This window comes from Bufo gargarizans, chromosome 8 (genome assembly GCF_014858855.1).
Source record: "Bufo gargarizans isolate SCDJY-AF-19 chromosome 8, ASM1485885v1, whole genome shotgun sequence".
NCBI classification, from domain to species: domain Eukaryota; kingdom Metazoa; phylum Chordata; class Amphibia; order Anura; family Bufonidae; genus Bufo; species Bufo gargarizans.
Window position 1 is genome coordinate 83,242,584 of NC_058087.1, and position 21,568 is coordinate 83,264,151.

At 39.2% G+C, this 21,568-nt stretch overlaps 1 protein-coding gene across 2 annotated transcripts in view; it reads left to right on the forward strand.

Annotated features, from left to right (window-relative positions):
* The window catches only part of NRP2 (neuropilin 2), a 112,300-nt gene that overhangs the window by 66,359 nt on the left and 24,373 nt on the right, over window positions 1-21,568 (forward strand). For both annotated transcript variants that reach the window (XM_044303001.1, XM_044303002.1), the window contains exons 10-13: window positions 140-284; window positions 12,803-12,907; window positions 14,542-14,682; window positions 17,421-17,686. In XM_044303001.1, coding sequence (XP_044158936.1) covers window positions 140-284; window positions 12,803-12,907; window positions 14,542-14,682; window positions 17,421-17,686 — 657 coding nt within the window. The remainder of the gene's footprint in view (window positions 1-139; window positions 285-12,802; window positions 12,908-14,541; window positions 14,683-17,420; window positions 17,687-21,568) is intronic.

Sequence of the window (21,568 nt, forward strand, 5' to 3'; positions counted from 1 at the left end):
TACTTTACATGTGCTCAGCTTTTCTCAGTCTTTCAGCGATAGTTATTGATCTATTGTTCATTTGCTTACATTATGACTTGGCTGTGAAGGGAGATGTTATCCAGAAGTAACTTAATGTCTTGTTTGATCTTGTTGTCAGTTGTTTGAGGGAAACATGCATTATGATACTCCTGAAGTGCGCAGATTTGATCCCGTTGCTGCACAGTTTGTACGGGTTTATCCAGAAAGGTGGTCTCCAGCTGGCATGGGCATGAGGATGGAGATACTCGGCTGCGATAGAACGGGTAAGATAATCTATTAAAAGGCATGGGATTGTTTGTACACATACATTTTAGATGAATGACATTTTTATACATTTTTTATTATTAACATATTTAGTCAATGTATTTTCTTTCATGTTCTAGTCCAACTTTCAATTACTATTAAATCCGTTTTACATTTCTTTACATTGGTGGGTACAAAGAAGACAATTTTTCATGGCAATTTTGAGTGATCACCTCAAAGAGGTCTCACTGTACTAAGTATATGCATGCCTGAGTTTATAGTGGTTATCACATGTTTAGTATAAAAAATGAAAATCCGACATCATACATGAGAATCTCTTTCTAACAAAGTTGAAAGCAGCCCTGTACCACATATAGATCCAGAGTTCCCCATCCATTACTCCAACTGCTCTGCAAGATTGATTCCAAGCTGGACAACTGTCACAGCTTCTACAGATACATGTTTTAATGTTTTTCAAGGACCTATTCCTTTTTATTGCTAATGAAAAAGCTAGTTCATTGGATATAGTCCTACTTGTTTATTGGTAGAGATGAGTGAAGTTATGAAAAATAGATTCAGCTGCTTCGCCGATTTTCACAAGAAAGAAATTTGATTCATGATGAATTATTTCATAACAAAGTGCATTTCTTTGTATGTAGCAGGTGCTTTTGCCGGCCCCCGTCATTGAACCCCTCTAATGCCGTTGTTGCAGCTTCTGATGCTACAATTTTTTAATCAGTGTAAAAAATAGATAAATAAATACCCACCTTATCCATTTGCTCGCGTAGAGGCAGTCGCAGCCATGTTGATTGAAGACACCATGCAAAATCTCACCCATCCACTGCACCGGCGTGGTGACATTATAAGTCACCTCACGTGAGATTTTGCGCAGTTTCTGCAATCAAGATGGCCGCAACGGCCTGTTTGCATACAAATGAATGAAATGAGTATGTTTTGTTTAGTTTTTTACCGCCGTTTTTCCTTAAATTCGAAACAAAGTCAATTCGTTTGGCTTCAATTCGCTCAACACTATTTATTGGTATACACATTACATTTGAGCAACTTATCTTTTGTTTTACAAAATACGGAAAACAGTGATGGTCATATGAATTGCATAATCCATAAACCTCTATAGAATCACATCTGTCCACCCTTGGACACTTTTGCTTGATAAATGAAAAAAAAACGAAAGAAAAAGAACTCCACTTGTTGGTTGTCTTCCTGAAGTTCTCATTACATTTGCCAAAGTTTGTATGGAATAAAAAAATGTGGACAATGGAAAAAAGCACCCCCATAGACCCCCATTGATTATCCATAAACGTGTTATGGAAACGTAACAGATTCGTTTTTGTTTTTCAAACTGAAAAACAAAAAACAAAGGTCCAGCCAAGACGCTGCCATCTAAATATGAGACTCAAAGTAGTCTCTTTGATATTGTATTTTGAAGGATGCTTGTTACAGTATTTACTTATGAAACATTGAAAACCTGTTCACCAGATGTGCTTCGGTGACAGGCCCTGAAGATATACGTAACCACATCTGGGAAACACATCTTACTTACTTGTCATTGCAGGAAGTAGAAAAGATTGGTCCTTAATATATTACTTCTCAGTGGTTCACCTAAAAACATAACTCACTCCTATCTTATTTTTTTCTTCATAAGATTGCAACTGCGGTGCTGACACTTCCAATTCCATGAACCCTGTCTTAGGCCCATCGACCTAGTTTAAAAAAAACTCAAGATGCTATACCCATCAGCAGCATGTTTAAGAAGATTGTTGTAGTTAAAGCACATGCTTGCACCACATTTCTAAACAAGTCCAGCCAATATACAGGTGAAACTCAAAAATTTTTAATATCGTGTAAAAGTCCATTTATTTCAGTAATGCAAATGAAAAGGAATTGCATTAATGCAGCTTAAAATTAGAATTTTGTAAAAAGGTTCAATATTTTAGGCTCAAAGTGTCACACTCTAGTCAGCTAATTAATCCATACCCCATGAGCAAAGGGTACCTCAAAATTGTGACTTTGGGGTTTCATAATCATTCAAATTATAACAAATAAAGGCTTGAAATATCTCGCTTTGAATGTAATGAGTCTCATATGTTAGTTTCACCTTTTAAGTTGCATTACTGAAATAAATGAACGTTGCACGATATTCAAATTTTTGGAGTTTCACTTGTACATAATTGACTGGTTCAGTAAAAAATAAATAAAATAAAAATATATATATATATATACACACACAAATAAATAAATATATATATATTTATTTTTATTGACCATGGGATTTTCCAGTGTACATATGATGAGTGGCTATTTGTAGCACTTCATCATGATCTGTGGAATCCTGGATATGAAATATGAGTGGCCACTTCTTAATCCCGCTTGTCTTCACCTTATTCTTACTTTCAAAAAACTTTGAAAACAAATCTCTCCTTTTCAATATTACATTCATGATCTAAGCTATGTGAGTGAGGATGACAGCTGGCACCTATGTTCCTTCCTTTTCCGCCAGTCTCAGATACCATAGCACTGGCTGCCCAGGGTTAATAGCTGGCCAGCTCTAGGCTGAGGTTATGGTTTAATAAAGGTTGAACATATCATATGTCTTTGGGTCACTAATGAAGAAGCACTATGGTCATGGTTTTAACTCCCTAGTGAGCTGCCATCTGATGTTCCACCAGAGACTGTACCTCGCACATAACTCTGGTTAGCTAAACACTAATGACTCCAGATGACTTGGCCCCTTTTAAACCCGTATAATGCCCAGTGGGGGCTGTCATTTTTTTTGTCAGCATACTGTGTGATGAATTGTTTTAACATGTAACATGTAATTAATGCAAAGAACAATTAAATGAAGTGACAGAAGCTTGATTAAGCAAAGATCTGGCAAGCAATGGACAAGGGTTAAAGGAACAACTGGAAAATGGAAAAGAAATATATATATTTATATATATTCTTTCTATTATCTGTCTAATTTGAATTGAAATGTGATGTTTTTATATAAATGTGGAAAGTATGCCTGGTTTAATAGGCTTGATCACGGTGACAGATGCTCTTTAGAGAGAACCTATCACCTCTCCTGATATGTCTGTTTTAGTAGATAATCGTATTCCACCTGAAATGACAATTCTGGGGCATTTTTTCTTCTGACTATGACTTATGCTGCCAATTAAAAGACTGTGCAGGCCCCCCCCAACTGGCAATACCCAGTTGTACCTTTATTCATGAACGTCTAGCAGGAATAACAGAGGTATGGCACAACATAGCGTCATAAGAAAAAATAATCCAGAATTGTTATCACACGAGGAATGCAAGTGGCTGAAAAAATAATTATGTCAGGGAGCTTTCAGGTCCTCTGTAAATTGTTCACATCACAACGATCATCTTTCAGAGTAAACAGGCCTTAAGGTTGTGACTTTCTCAACAATATCTATAACTGCTGATACATTTTGGGAATAGCACTTCAGACTGGGAACTTACATAGCTGCTCAAACACGAGAGTATACTGGAAACAGCCCAAATCCAGAACACCTGACAGCTCATTCTGCGGGTCCAGCTTCCTTCTGATGTGTTCCGCTGCTCCGAGCCTTGTCCTGCATCTGCTATGGATCTTTTTTTGAAGTTCCGAGCGTCTGCTTTCAATTACTGCACTGTTGGGCGTCTCAATCTGGAATTTCTTTCTGCTGCCGGTCTGTGCTCAGAAGGGGGGCTTTCTCTTCTTCACTTTCTATTTCGCACACCACAGTGTCTGATAGTTTTTTTTTCCCATTATCTCAGACAAATGTTCAGCGCTATAGTAGAATAATGAGATATACAAACATTTCCTACGTCACCTGCCAATCGTGTGCCTCTGTGGCTGTGAGCGGATATTTTTATGGCTGACTTGTTGGTTGGAGGTATTAAAGTAGTGATTCGCTTTTGAGGTCGCATGAATATTGAGCAGTTTGGACAGTGGACAGATTGGCACATAAAGTCATTTGATCCATTTGAAAATCAATAAATATTTGTTCTACTCTTCCTATGTGGAAGTTACGTGGAAGCTGTGTGGCGCTATGAGAGATGTCATTGGATCAAAACAGACTCTGACAAATCCCATAAACTTCAATTGGGTCTCTTGGGGCTCTACTTATTTTGCAGCAAGATTAGCTGTGCATACTGTACTATTTTTGCCATCAACAGTATCAGAAAGGTCAATAAAACCCTGATGGAGGCACTCAACCCATTTGCGAACCCAGGTCTAGGGTTTTAATATTGATGGCCTACCCTCAGGCCTATCCTCCAATACCCCTGCCATTCAGCTGTTTCAGAGTAGCTCCGACTACACTGCTCCATCCATTGTAGCGTTGCTCCCATTCACTTCAATTGGAGCAGCACTGCGGTTCCCAACTCTGTTCACTACACAGTGGATGGAGCTATGTTATTCTGGTTCCAGAACTACTGTGATACAGCTGAGCAGTGAGGATGTGGGGTTTCAAACCCCAGCAGCTCAGATGATGATGGCCTATCCTGAGCATTGATGGATGGCCTATCCTGAAATACTCATTTAAAGATAATCAGCTTTGGTGGTCATGTAATTTATTGTGTTCTTCTGCTTACTTTTTGTTTACTAGTATTTATGAGCAATTCCAGGAAAATACCTATTTTAGCTTTACTTTTTGCTTTCTTAGGGTACGTTAACACTAGCGTTATTCTTTTCTGGTATTTAAATCCGGTAAAGGGTCTCAATACCGGAAAAACGCATCAGTTTTGTCCTAATGCATTCTGAATGGAAAGCAATCCATTCAATATGCATCAAGATGTCTTTCGTTCCGTCCCTTGTACAGTATTTGACCAGACATAATACTGGAACACTACCACACTTGCCGGATCTGGCATTCATTTCCATAGAGATGTATTAATGCGGTTTTCTGGTCTGCGCATGTGTCTTGACATAAAAGGAGCTATTTTTGCTTTTGATCTTTGAAAAAAATATGTATATTGGTATATCACCGGATCCATCTAACGGATCCAGAAAAAAACATATTTTCATTTGCATACGGTTTGCCGGATCCGCCAGGCAGTTCTGTTGCCGGAACTGCCTGCCGGATCCGAACAACACTAGTGTGTGAAAGTAGTCTTATTCTAGTTTTGTTTAGGTGTCTTTTTTAAATGAGAAAACCTTTGAATCTTCCAGACATACTTATAATTCTCACTATGAAGTGAGCTGCAAATATGCATGGTTCTTAAAATACCATGTCACAAAGCAGAGTCTCTTCTGTTTCTCCTGCGGTATTCCTCAGGGTGCCTGTATTGCTGGTAAACAGCTGTATCTTCATATACAACATTGTCACAGGAATTACTTTACAATCTTGCACAAAATAAATGTGTTTACTTTGCTTTAGACGTGCCCCGATCTTATTTTAATTATTTTTGGAATATTGAAGTGGGAAATCTAGAAAGTTCATTGCTAATTGCATCTAGAGGACTATGTTAACAATGTAGGGGCCCAAATAAACACAACTGTAAGTCATTATTAAATGTAGTTATGTGGCACACTAGTTGTCGACTATGCAATCTAATAAATCATTTAGCAATATACGTACAGTATATCCATATAATGGTAATATAAATAGCTACATGAGCTCTGTATGTCAAGTTTTTTTAATTTTTATCAGAGGCATAATTATCTGTAATAGGGGTATTAGGCTGATGTGAGGAAGTTATTAGAGGCCTACTAGATGGTTATTACATAGGATCCAGACTAGACTAAGGAAATACATTTCAAAATAGTAAACGTCATATAGAAAAATCTAACCTTTTAGCCTGGGTTCCATGATTGCTGAGGAGATCTAATCCAACAGGAAGTTCTTTTAACTAGAAAGCTACTTGATAGTATCCGATTTTGTGCTAACGTATTATTTTGGACTTTCTTGAAGAAGACTTTTCAATAACTGTCCAGTAATCCAGAATATTTGGAACCCCATCTGGAACCCCTTGAAGATGGATTAAAGGAATTATAAGCATTGTGAATTTTGTCAGAGAACCTATAATCTCAGATATTGAACTTTTTCTTAGGTTATAGTTACAATTTTCTTTTTGTAATAGCTTAAAGCCAATTATATTGAAAGTCTTAAAGAGGTTTCACACCATTTTATGTCATCCCTCCTCATGTTCTCTCTTTTTTTTACCACCTTGTACTTACAAGACCTCTAGGCATGTGATTGGCAAGTTTCCTTTCACACCAGTTATTTATAAAGTAAGATGGAAGGTCTTTGTAAGGAAATGTCTCCACCGTCTTCCGCTAGTTAATTAGCAACTATTCTCAGCCACTTCCCATTCAGGCCAGCCACCTCTGACTTTGAATTGCACTCTGATTACTCACCAAAGTTACATGCTGTGTATGAAATATTATAACCATACCTGACATTGTACTACAAGGAGGTAAACCACTTCCCAGGAATCGTATAGAATTCAAGCTGTTGATGATTTGCGAACGCAATCGCGCAAATGCAAGTTCACAGCGGGCCCCTTTCACTTTAATGGCAGAAAAACCTGGAAAACCTTCAGGTCATATTTGCAGCCACCAAATACTAACTAGAATGCACAAATAGTCCCACAGCATGGACAATGACATACTAGAGGGGGATCAATGACAAAAATTCCCACAAGAAATATGTATTTGAATCAGGGGCCATTTTTATGCATCTTAAAGGGAAAGTCTTAAAAATGTGCCCTGCTGGAGCCTAGAAATTTTTTATTTTAGGCCACGGGAGTGTGGGCCCTAAAAATTTGGCATTCACCTGACATAAAAGAACAAGTTATTATGTGGCTCGAGGTACATTATGCTATCAATAGATAAAGATTTTACTTCAGGCCAGTGGAGTACAGGCCTCAAACATTAGGCATTCACAGTACAGAAAAGAACAAGTGATTATGTGGCTGGAGGTACATTAGGCGGTCACCGTATAACAATGACACTTGCCCAGTTAGATTACAGGCCCCAAAAATTGTGATTATTACAGGCCCCAAAAAAAGTGATTATTTGGCTGGAGGTATATTAGACGGTCATTGGATATCAATTTTACTGCAGGCCAGTGGATTACAGGCCCCAAACATTAGTCATTCACCAGACAGAAAAGATCAAGTGATTATGTGGCTAGGGGTATATTAGAGAGTCATTGGATAATAATTTTACTGTAGGCCAGTACAAATACATGTTAAATACATATGTTTAAAAGAACTAAAAATATAAAATTGGATTAAAAACATGGCTAATGAAACCCCCCGGGGGGAGAGTGGGAGAAGGTGCTACTGTGTTTGTACATGATACTTTTGATGGAATAAAACCGGGACCAGAAAACTTTTACTACGAGTGCTGGATCCTCTTTTTCTACACATACGTGATTATCTGGACTTGCTTGGGTCTGTTCCGTGCACCTATCCACAGGATTGATACAGGTGAGCTGGATAATATCTAATTTCTAATGACCCCCCCCCCCTTGAATAAACCCCAAATGATAATAGGTGAAATTCGATAACACGTTGTCATCACAGGTGTTGAATTCCTCAGAGACCCCAACAATTAGGCATTCACCGTACAGAAAACATTAAGTGATTATGTGGCTGGAGGTATATTAGACGGTCATTGGATATGAATTTTACTGCAGGCCAGTGGAGTACAAGCCCCAAACATTAGGCATTCTCCATACAGAAAAGAACAAGTTATTAGGTGGCTGGATGTACGTTAGGCAGTCCCTGTATAACAATTTTACTGTTGGCCAGTTAGATTATAGGCCCCAAAAATTATGCATTCACTGGACAGAAAAAATCTATTGATTATGTGGCTGTTAGTATATTAGACGGTCATTGGATATCAATTTTACTGCAGGCCAGTGGAGTACAGGCCCAAACATTAGGCATTCACCGGACAGAAAAGATCAAGTGATTATGTGGCTGGATGTATATTAGACGGTCATTGGCTAACGATTTTACTGTAGTCCAGTAAAAATACATGTCAAATACATATGTTTAAAAGAACTAAAAAGTTGGATTAAAAACATAGCTAACGAAAGCCTCCCTCTTGAATAAACACCAAATGATAATAGGTGAAATTTGATAACACCTGGTCATCACAGGTGTTGAATTTTTCAGAGGCCCCAACAATTAGGCCTTCACCGTACAAAAAAGATCAAGTGATTATCTGGCTGGAGGTATTATTAGATGGTCATTGGATAACAATTTTACTGCAGGCCAGTGGAGTACAGGCCCCAAACATTAGGCATTTATCGGACAGAAAAGGCATTTTATGCCGCTGTATTTACATAAGACAGGGACCATTCTTTGTTCTGGGTGGTGGTGGATATGTGTGGGCTGGCATGAGGAAATTCAATTAAACATGGTCGTCATAGGTGTTGAATTCCTCCGAGATCCATGCCTCATTTGTTTTTAGAAATGTGAGGTAGTTCACACTATCGATCACGATCCCCCCTGCTCCATGGCAAATTGTGCCAGCTCTGGCAACAGGTCAAGCCTGCACAACCAGTAATCCAGGGGTTCCTCGCTTCTCAGAGCGTCCACATTGGCCTTTAACACGATGTAGCCGGACATCTGTCGGTCTAGGCGTTCCCTGAGGCTGGATCCGAAGGGCGGCTTTCAATGAGTTGGCTGCAAGTATAATCTCATATCCGAAGTGACCAACACATCTTCAAACCGCCCTCTTGCATGCGCGGTAGGATTGGTACCCATACCTGTTTCTCTGTGGGTGGAAATTCCTCTGCCAGCGCCTGCAACAGCAGAATGCAGCATCTCTCGCAGCAAGGCCTGGAAATGCTGCATTCTGCCAGCCCTCTGTGATGCTGTTAACATGTCCGCCATTTTGTGTTTGTACCGGGGGGGGGGGGGGGCCTAAGTACGTTGCCACCCAGTACTGGTCCTTGCCCTTTATGCTTTATATAGGGGGGTCCCTATATAATCGCCCAGGATAATGTCGTCCTCGGTCTCCTCCCCCAGCCACAGACAACAGCAGGGATCCCCAAAAAGTTCTCTTCTTGCTCCTCCTCCTCCTCCCACCAGCCACCATCCTCCTCTGACTCCTCTTCAGACTCCTGCTGACTTGTCTAAGATGGAGTAGCCCCCCTGGGAATTCATTCAGCATTGCAACTTTCTCATCTTCCAGCTACTGCTCCTCGATGGCTTGATCAATGACACAATGCAATGCATGCTCCAGAAAGAAGGCGTAAGGTACGATGTCACTGATGGCACCCTGGCTGTGACTGACCAGTTCGGTGGAAGACGGTGTATCTCAGTCCTCAATCTATATTTGGTGGAAGATGGTATATCAATCCCCTCTATTAGTATTCTGTGGAAACAGGTATATAGAACCCCTTAATGATTATTTGCTAGAAACTGGTATATCAAACCCATCAATCAATATTTGTTAGAAGCTGGTGTATTGCAGTGCTCAATCAATATTTTGTGGAAGTCGGTGTATCGCACCCCTCAATCAATATTTTGTGGAAGCAGGTATATCAAACCCCTTAATCAGTGTCTTGTGGAATCAGGTATATCTCATCCCTTAATCAGTTTTTGGGGGGCAACAGGTATATCACACCCGTTGAAATTAGTTATTCCAATAGCGTTTGTCCCTCTATCTAGCTACAGTATCTCAGCATAACCGCACACAACTGCTGCACAATACAAATGCACTATAATATACTTTCTATGTTGGAAGGTATATTATAAGTATATCACACCACTCAAATAGCTTTTTTTGGGTGCAACAGATATATCACACTAGTTGCAATGAGTTATTCCAATAGCGTTTGTCCCTCTATCTAGCTGCGGTATTGCAGCAGAACCGCACACAACCGCTGAATAATACAATTGCACTATACTATATGTCAGAAAGTATATTATAATTATATTACACCCCTCATTATGTCACACCTATCGATAGCACACCTATACCAGTCCTTAAAAGGACTTTTGTGGCCCTATTAGCTAGCGTTTGGTGTCCTTAACAGTCTGTCCCTGCTCCACACAGCAACCTCTCCCTACACTGGCAAAAGACTGAATGTAAAATGGCTGCCAGATCGGGTTTATTTATAAGGTAGGAGGTGTGTCTATGTGCTAAAACGTCTCAATTGGCTGTCCTGTACCACCTGATGCATGTGTCATGGGTCAAAGCTCGGCACAATGCAAAATAATATGGCGCCGGCGGACATCGCCATATGTTCGCATGTTCGGCGAACCGTGAACGAGAAACGTTCGCCGCGAAACGACCACCGTGCGAACCACAAGGCCATCTCTATTCTCTACTATATTTCATATAAGTGCAGGAAACATTGGGGTAAAGAGGTGGCCTTGTAGCAGTCATATATTTTTCTATTAGTATTCCGTTCAGAGATGTTTGCTTAAGACTCTGTGACTGACCGTGTACAGTCCTCTCCATTCACCCTATAGTGTTCCATTTTTGTTCAAACACCCTTAAAGTAATGCTTGTGAGATCTACATAAACTGATGCTATGGAGCTATGAGCTTTAAAATGTTTGGATAGAAAGAAACACAAGTGAAGGGGCCTGTCTTCACATTCAGTCATTCTCAATACATTTTATTACAGGATTTTATGGTGATCAGTATTCAACAGTATGATATCATCCTTCACTAATCCATATCATTTTAATATCAACTTTGATTTTGTGTTAGCTATTTTATGCGGACGGTACAACATGTGTCATACTGAGTGTGCTTTTTGCAACTAATTGCAACAGTGAGAGGTCTATACAAATCTTGACCTAACTGATTAGGTGGCACTTGTACTTGTGACTGGCATTGCACCATCTTTAGCGTTCACTTACCATTTTAACCTTAACAGTCTACATAGGTCCCTTAAGGAGATTGAGATGAACTAACTATTATATTATATAACTATCTAAATATGTAGTTGTCACAAGAGGATGAATTGTTATTGGTATTAACCGTCAGCCTTAATATTCGCTAAGAACTGACTTGGTTGGAAAACAAGTCTCACTGATTGGCATGTAGGCAGGAAAGTTCTTTGAACATTTTTAAAATTCCCTAGTTGCAGACATAGAATCCGTTGCGAGGGTGTGTAGCTCGGAAGACCCCAGCCTGGAGTTTACAAGAAACAGATTGCAAGAACTGGTAGTCTTACTGGAGTTTTCCCATATGAGTAATATCTGAGTGTCTGGAGAGGCACACTCATCTAATGGATTATTCTACTGTGCAGCGTTTTAAAACCATCTCACCAACACAACAACAAAAATTTCCATTTATAAGTGTGTAGTTCAACAATTCCTTGGCTGTGTTCTCAAGCAGCTAGTGTACTTTAAAGTAATGCCTTGTCTGTTCAGATGACACAATGTAATGCTTTATCAGGGATATACTGTACTGTCCATGTATAGAAATGCATTGTAAACTTCATCTCTCCTGAATCCTACTAGAAAATCCTGTGATTGTTGCTAATAATAAGACCAGTAAATGCTTAAGACAAGGTACAGACACTGTTCAAGTTAAACTTATATAGGCATCTGTTATGGCTGCTTTCAGAATCAACAACCTGGCATTAAACTGTGAGCCATCTGCTAATCCCAACTACTCTATAAATACATTACCTTTTATAGTATTCCTTCAGTCTTTCAAATTCAGTGCAAACTTAAGACTTGCTAACTAGAACAAAGAATGAGAACTACCGTTAGTGGAAAATAAAGAATCTGACCAAAGAGAGCACAGATCAAAGGATCCCATTTTTTTCTAAGTTTTTTTTCCTCTTAAACTCAAGAGGGAAATTATCCTCACATCACAGATTTTGGCTGCTTTTTGTGTTCCGTTCACATTCAACTTTCTCAATGTACAACACATGGGTGTAATAACACAGTCGTCTGCAAACTTTTTCACTACAGTCTCAAGTTCATCTTGATCATTATCAAGACTCCTAATATTTCTATAATGAAACTTTTGGCTTATTAAAATTGTGTTGTAGTAGTTTAGATTATACCAAATTCTAAACATTTTTCTACTGAAAATAATGGCAGATACTATCTTTTTCTCTTTTCAAAGTAAAATTACATTATATGGGCTCCAAAGTCCTTTTATGTAAACCACAATTATTGCCCAGAAAGAACATTCTTTGCCAAACATTCACCCATAAAATGCCTGCAATCAGTCGACAAACAAGCAAATTATTGTTTTTTGGCTGATCAAATCTTTTAGGCCAGCATGACAATGATCTTTTTTTTCAGCAGAACATGACCCTGTTTATTCAGGCAATTATCTGCCCGTGTGAAGGTCTATATGGTTGAATTGTCATTACACGGGCAGAAGCTTTTATTGATTCAGGAGGGATAAGTGTACCGCTACCATGTAAACATTGCACTTAGTTTAACGACATAATAATGGAGAGCTCAATGGCAAAATGTTATATCCAATGATTTGGGCTTATTTAGTGTTATTTTATTGAGTTAAAATATCTGTTTTCACATAACTAAATTGGTTTTAGAATTTTGCTTGATAAAACCTTTGTGCCTTTTTGCAGAAATGGCACCTACCTCAGAGACAGTGAAACCAACCGTAAAAATTGAAGAGACAACCACACAAGTAGCTATTGAAGAGGAGACCATTGACTCCATAGACGCTGAAGGTAGTAGAAGATTCATCTGTTTTCACATGGATGACTTTTTCATTGTTTAGGCATATGTAAGCCTTAAGGATTTTTGAAGCTGATCAATTTGTTATATAGTTTTGTGGGTAAAGAATAACACTTGTCATTTCTAAATTTTAAATTCTGCTGTCTCTGATCTCAATTGTACACAAGGGAGGTGTTATCAGTGATTGATAGCATTCTATCTGTAATGGGCTCCATAAACATAAGTGTATTGTTGGCTGGGCCCTCTGAGAATAATGGGTTCGGCCAACAGTATAATGTGTATGGAGCGCTCCCGATTCTCTCCCGACAGATGATGTTGCGGGAGAGAAGGATCGGATGAAGTGAATATTTTCATTGTTCCTTTTGTTCTCCCAGGAGATAAGCAACTGCCAGATGAGTCTAGTAGCAGTTTTCTCCTCAGTCCCCATTGAATACACATACATGTTCAGCTGAGCCAAACATGTATATGTATGGCAGATATAGATAGAGTTGGAAGAGATAGCTGTTGGCCGAACAAGCATTCAGCTGATATTTGTTGAATGTGCATGGCCGCCTGAAGTGTGTATACAGGGACAGCTGTCAGTCACTTATAGTTGTACACAGGGTAATCTTAAGAATAAAAAGAGCAGAGATTTAAATGTTTAAATTACTGAATCTTTTCCCACAAAATTATATATCAATCTGCTTAGCTCCACCTGCCTGCAGATTGCATTACATTCTCTTTAAGTACAATTTAGAAATTTTTGTGTAATATGGTAGCTATAGTCTTTGTGAAAGCAATATGTTGAAATGCTGATAATCAGCCAAGTGAAAATTAGGCTACTGTTTATTATCTAATTTCTTTTATAGTGTCATATGTATAAGGCTACTTTCACATCAGCGTTGTGCTGTCTGATTTTGAGATACGGCACAAGCTCTCCAAACTGCAGCACAAAGCTTCAGGTTTGTCCTCTTTCATTATCAGTGGGGACAAAAGTGGTTTGTTGCGTTCCTATGTCGGACACAATGTCGCTGCAAGCAGCATTTTCTGTGTGCGGCTTGGGAAACTGATCTGGCACCAAAAACCATGTAAGTCATGGGTGCTGAATCCAGTTTTCTCAGACACGAAAAAAAACGAATCTGGCGACCATTGACTTACAAAAGTTTGAGTGCCAGATCTTGTTTCTTCATTTTCTATATAATACAACCTGATCCATTCTGAACAGGACAGAAGCGTTTTGCAGTTTTTTTTAGATCCCATGCCGGATCTCAAAACCATATAGCAATCACGCGGATGTGAAAGTAGCCTAAGACTTCAGTATAGGAAGTCCTGTAGGTAACACCTCCTGCATTAGTTCCCCAGCTTTTAGAAGGTTTAGTTTTGTATAGTGGATACCGACTGATTTTTTACACCCCAGGCTTCTTTGCCTTGTTTTCTGTCTTTGTTTTGTTGGTGGGATTAGATAGGCTTCAGTCTATCAAAACTAACGTCAGTTTTAAGACTTGTGAGCCAACTAAAAGGATCCCAGATGACAGAGGTTTATAGTCCACAATGTTCTAGCAATATAACAATGCAAAAGTGAGGCTTAGCTAAGTGCAGAGTACACTAGAGAGACAAAAAGAATCTTTTTTTTTCTTCCTTCTTAAAGATTGTGTGGTTCCACCGGGATTCAATTGTAATTTTGACCATTCGGAAGATGTTTGCAGCTGGACACATGATATTAAAGCTAACTTCACGTGGTCATTTCATCCCAATAGCACCTGGATGGGACATTATGGATCCATTCCTGGTAAGTTTGTTACATATGTTCTTTGAGTATAAATGTGGAGTATTGTATGAATAAACATATAGATTTAGGAAATGTGTTACATCTGCATATAAATAAGAAAAAAAGCAGAGGTAACATGAATCGGCAATTGTTGTAACTGAATAGTATACAACACTACAACAACCATAGTGGTAATTTATAAGACCAAAGTATCTAAGATGAATCATTCCATTATTTCCTGGCCCCCACTGTGTAAAATGCTCATAGAGAATAATGATATAGAGGTTTTCAATATGTCGCCAAGCTCCAGCAGCTCATTCTATTTTATTGGAACTTGATGTATTATATAATGATGCAGAAAATCTTATTTTCATCCACCTACAAGGTTTTCCTTTACACACAGTTTATAGAAAAGGTACAGTTGCACCCTAGCTCCTCAGCATGACCCATTTTAATGACTTACCTCATTCTCATGTTTTGTCAAAATTTTCCATTTCTCTATATAAAAACAGCTTTTATTATAGTTTCCATTTATTAAAGCTAACCCTCCAAGTGGGGATCGTCAACCTTCCACACTGCAGCTGTAAAGAACTACATTTCCCATAATTCCTCTGCAGGTTGCACTGCAGCGGAGGTTGTGCCTCTCCCATTTTCCTTAAAACATCAAAAGGAGCTACATCTTAACAATCAATAAATCATATTGAAGAATATACATTTTCATTTCTGGGCATGTTGGTTTTGGAAGTATTTCACCATTGCTTACGGGGGTCGGTAATCCACTTTGGACCCCTCAGGCAGAAAATATAAGCTTGCAGCAACAGAAAGAACACTTACCAAAGGTCTCAGTAGAAATCACTGCCTGCCCATCTCCATCAGCCTAATAATGTTTAATTAATATAATGAGCCTTTTGCATGAAGGGAAGGACCTATTTTTATAACCTATGCTGGATTTCGCTTTTCATTTCCTCTCCTCTGGGATATTATAATTGCTTGTTATTTTGTTAACCTTTTGTGTACCTCCAGAAAGGCTGCTTTTGGTTCCAAATATCAACCTCTTTACTATTAGAGATATCTGCTCTGCAGTGGTTTATTGATATGCTTCGATCTAGTAACATATCACTCTTAGGTTCCACTTATACTCGGTTTTCTTTTTCACATGTTTAATGTCATCCATTTTTTTTAACCTTCTGATAAAAATTATACATGTCTAGTGAAAATAGGTTGTAATGTTCCCAAGAAAAGAGCTTTTCATTCTTCATGCAGCTGAGGGCAGAGTCCAGTGCTGGAAAGCTAAGTACCTGTGGTACGCCCCACCCCACTTTACACCGAAGTACTCTTACAACTTTTACAAGCCAGTTATTAGTTTTTTTATTAGCAGGATCAACTCTATCAGGCGCTATGCTTGGTTGAATAGGGTTGATCCTGCTCTTAAAATGAATTGGGCTGAATTGTAATACCAGCCACAGCCCATAGGCAAGAGCAGCGCTGTTTCTGAGGACAGATTTTCTTTTACTAATCGTACAACCCTTTCTATAATTAATACATGCTAGAGTATCTGTATAGCTTACCCACATTTGGTTTACTTCATACAAAAAGTATTCTTGGATAGAAAAACTTTTGTAATGCTCCTGAAGTTTTTTGTTTTTTTCACTCTCATGACTATCAATAAAGAGTCATAAAGTGCTGCTGACTCCCTTTTTACTGAATCTTTGCAGCCATATTACAAATATTGAATATATAGGATATTGCACATGAACAGAAAGCCTTTAGTGTTCATGGCTTCTTACAGAAGCTTCTCTCATGCATCAAAACTGTGCCTGTAAAGAAAGATTTGTCACAGGCCTTATTAATGCCTTTTATACTTCCCATAGCGGTCACATCTGACAGTGGACAGAGGGGATATCTGTGTGTCTACAACAAAGCAGGGTGCATACAACACTGACATTGAGAACTTGTGACTTTCGGGTGGCTAGGGCCCACCTTCTCTATAGCTCCACAATGCTGTTTTGAAGTTCTTAAAAACTAAAGAATGTTTTAGTTTTAAACAGAACAATAAGTTAGTTTGTAGAGTACTCTTCAAATAGACAGCCTGTGCTGTGCATATGTAATATATGACACAGTACATCAACCTGTTCTATAGTTTTTCCTGATCAGTTCTGCTCTTTGAAGTGTATTTCTGAGATCACTTGATCAGGTTTCATTGTTCTTCGATGCTCACAGACGGTATTACTTATTTTGCTGACAACGGGTTTTTCTACAAATGCATTTTACTGCCTGTTGGAGCTACTTTCAGAATTATTTTTAGGATCCAAGCACAAGAAAAGGGGCTACAGATGATCTCAGTTCAGGGTGGTCTTGTTCTTTGATGAAAGACAACAGCAGCTTAAGAGGGAGAAACAGCTGTTGTTAGTTCTCTGAGCTTGGAAAACAAGGAGTTTTATCAGTGTTTAGACCAGGATATGCTCAGATTTAAACAAATACAAGCTTTTTTGTTAGTTTAACTTTGTGACATCCACACTTTTTGAAAACAAAACAAGTGAATGTAGCAGGCATTACAAAGGTTGCCTTGATACATTGACTGATAAGAACTGCATACGCTACATACTAAAAAAGATGACTTATGTGAAGCAACAGGGACTGTCTCCAAGCCTTATCCAAATGGTGACAGCCACGCCGTAGAAGAAGCATCACTAGGTTTGTTTATGTATAAAATCTAGTGTTAAACCGTTAACATTGGCATTCTTCTTACTTTTTTATAGCCAGCAGTAAAAACTACCTGAGATTGCCCAGCAGTGGAAGAAGAGAGGGCCAACATGCCCGTTTACTTAGCCCCAGAATGCATCAGCCCAACTGTGCCTTTTGCTTGGCCTTCCGTTATAGAGCATCAGGAACTAGTGGTGCCACATTGCGAGTGCTCAGGAATTCCAGCCAGGAGAACAGTTTGCTGTGGAAAATAAGGGAAGAACCGGGAAGTGAATGGAAAGATGGCCGAATCCTCCTAACAAGTTATGATGGGGAATACCAGGTACAAAGAAGTCTAGCGTAAAGAGAAGGATGTGATATCCAAGGAGTAGCCAAATATTGTATGTTTAGGCCAGTTATACAATTTAGGTAGCTTGTTCTTCTGAAAGCTTTCTCTCTCCCAGTGCCCCATACACATTACCTCTGTGGCAGGAGCTTATTTCCCCTAGAACAAAAGAATGGGGCAGCTGAAATCCTCCAATATCAGGGGGAAAGTCGGACAGTCTTCATACACATTAGATGGTCGTCCCGTCTCACTGATATCATCAGGTTCAGGTGACATTTATCTAATGTGCATGGTCAGCTTTACTCCGTCACTCTCCAAGATCTGAGGTCATTTTCTAAATGTACTTGGCATCTCAGCTTACTCTTGTCAGCCATAATACAGTAAATGTACATAGGCTTTCTTGAGCTTGAAAGGGGAAAAAAACTTCTTTTGGTTGGTTTGTCCTAACTAATGTTGTGGTTCTTCAAACATCTCTTTTACTAGTTGTGCCTCTCATCATCATAGCAATTAGTTCATGTGTCACCTGGATTTATCAAAGTGTTCTTGATTACAAAGAGCCCTAAATTTGTTCCTGGCGCCATTAGACAGATTTTGCAAGCCTTGATGCTTTTGCAGTGTGCATATATCACGAGGTTAATAAATTGTCAGCAGGCTCTAGGAGGCAATCCAACTTCCAGGAGATTTGAATTAAAGGGACAGTTCTGGCAAATATGCAATAAGAGATTTGTATTAAGAGGATTTATAGTGTTTATTTTAATATTACAGGAGAATCTGGATGGCTCCCATCGGAGACTTCAGTTAAGCAGAGTTGTTTTCATTCTGTTTCTCGTGTTGTTATAGCAACTAAATGGTACGCTGCTTGTTATTCAGAAAGCACTGATCTATAGCAGCATTTGGGTCTTTGTGGATGGCATTAGGCTTTTGATGTATTCGGCAGAATGTTGAAGTCTTGTCTTGCTATGGAAAAAAGTGTTCTTCACTCCCCGTAGCTTCGACATGTAGGCATCAGCTCTCTGTTCCACGTGTAATTGTAATCTAATGGAGATGACACCTAGGCACAAACAGTCAGTGGAATAAAGACAACCTTTGAAGAATACACGCATATTATCCAATGTGTTACAAGAGATAATGTTTTTATGATATGATGATGCTTATATGTAGCAGCAGTTTTCGGGCATTCTTCTCACTTTATGAGAATTGTGTATAGTCTGCTGGGTACCCCTCATGTCATCCAGGCACTCAGTGATACTGTTATTCTACTGCTTCATGTGGAATGGATAACTGCTGTTATATAGTCACTTGGGGGGAGTTATGAAAATGAATGCAGGTTTTAGGCTGCCTGGTTTGGCCTATAGCTGCCCCTCCTGATTTCCTCATACCCGCTGGGCAATATTTTGCTGCTTTAAGTTTCTCTTGTAACTTTTCAAAAGAAAGTGGGTTTAGAGGCAGGGGTGTGTGGCCTCCTACGCCACAAATTGCACACATTCTAGCAATAGAATATAGCAATAGATTATAATTTTTTTTATTAATTTAGTGTATCTTACTACAACCTAGTATGAAACGCCAGTATTAGTAAATTTCCCCCTGAATGTTTGTTCCTCCAAAATTTTCGTTCTATATATAAATGTAACATCCACTTGATAAGTGGATAAGACTTACAAACTTCAGTCAGACAGCGCCCCTGGTGGACAAATCTGATTTTGAGCATAATGTTTCAAGCTACACATTTATTTGCAGATGCATTTGTATTAACATAAAATATTCGGATCATTTATTTTCCTAATTTCTCTGTAGCCTTCTGTGCAGTTTCTGTATGTGCTGTATTCTGCACGAAAGGAATGGATTAGTTTTTTCTTATAAGAGAATATATGCCCTGCTCTGTATTCATCTGGAAGGGAATGCAGTGTAAGCAGACTTCAATATAGTGAGGTACTAATCATCATAAGGCATGTATTGTCTATACCCGCAGGATGCGAACAGACCATGACTAGAACTTCTTCTGTATGGGTAATGACAAATAGTCATTCAGTGCAGGATAACATGACCGGTAGATTAGTAATCTCTGGAAAAGAGCTCCATGTAGTCATCTCCCCAGCCAAGTATTCTGCATGTGCTCCTTACTACAATCTGGGAAGCTTCAGAAAAGTACAGCCTTTCTGCATCATTCCCCACATTTACATGAAAATGCATGATGGAAGTTCAGCAAATACAATTGATGCAAATGATGTGGCAGATATGTAGAAGATGTTACTGCTAATTATTGTGCAACTTAACACATCTATGGACAAAATGTGACGGGCAGAAGAGGTGAGATATCTAAGGTGTGATCTGCAGAATGATACACAGCACTGACTTCCTGCGTATTTCCTGGTGTCCTTCACACGTACACAAAAAATGTTTTATCAGTATAGTAATATGAGTGATTCCAGGCAATAATGGGTGGGAAGATGACGTATGTGACCGAATCTATACGTAGCTGTGATAATCCATTTGACATTGGTGCGGTTGGTACGTGCTTCATAAACACCCTTCCTTCTTCCGTCACATCAGTCCTTTTTTAATTCCTTCATAAACATGATGCATGACACGCCATTTATTTTTTGGGATAGTTGTGTATAAACAAAGAAATATGGAACGTCACTTAACAGCAAGACAATCACTTTCAGTGTTTCATTTTGGTATCATTGGAGCTGCAGGCACACATTTGCGCAGGGAGCAGGACTCGAGGAGAATTCTAGGTGGCCATATTTGACATTTAATTAAATAATCATCTCCCTGTTTATGCCAACGACATTTTTTAGAAAAGGGCATAGTTCAAAGCATTTCTTATAATTTCTCATTAAAGGGCTAAGCTGTCGTTTTCCCTGTGCTGTGTCTTTAAAGACAGGCATGATTGCATTGATTATTGAAGAGGTAAGCAACTGTATTAATCAGCAGCGAGTGAGGAAGTGCTCTGGTGCTGGAAAGAAATTGCATTTTAAATTCTAATTGTTTAGTCCTCAGTCAGAGGGACCTGCCGCTAATGTTCAGCAGCAGGCTTCCTTGTGCTTTTCTTGGTAGCTAGTAGCAACACGGCTGCGCTGAACACACTCTCAAAAATGAGCCCAGAGTATAAATTATGAACATAGTTCTGTCCCTGTAGGACTATATTTAACAAAACAGCCAGGACGCTGACCGTGAGCCAAATTGTAGCGTATCGGGAGGGGGAGAGCTGTCCTCTCCAATCTGCTTTGTCTAAGTTAAATGCAAACAGGTAGAGAATATTTGTTGACATTAAGAGCAGGAATTCAATCCTTCAGTTCACTATCTGTGCTGTCGTGGCAAGAGATTAAATGGACATTATGCTGATGCTTTACTAAACCATGCAGCAGTAGAAATAACACCGTGTAATGACTAATGCCGAATGGGCACATGCACAGCATAATGCCTAGCTCGGGTCATGTATTGCATCATAGATCTCTTCAAAATGCACGCAGTCCGCCCAATTGTGTCTCATTAATCTTGAATATATCACATCTCAACATTCGTGGCATACCTCTAAGATATGCCACCAATGTCAAATGTGGGTCCCACCTCTGAGACCTGCTCCTATCTCCAGAACAAAGTCCCCAAACTGAAGGGAAAGCAGCCATGCATGCACGGCCAACCTCCATTCACAGGAATGGGAGTTTGCGGAGGTCACATAGCAGACGCAGTGAATGAAGAGAAACCAGCACATGTGCGGTTTGCTCTCCTTTACTTTGAAAGGTCCCATTGTAGAGATAGGCGTGGATCCCAGAAGTGAGACCTGCACCTATCTGACATATGTGGTACATCCAAGCGATATGCTAGGTACCCCATTATTTGGGCACAACTACTTAGCTATCCTGTATAGATTCT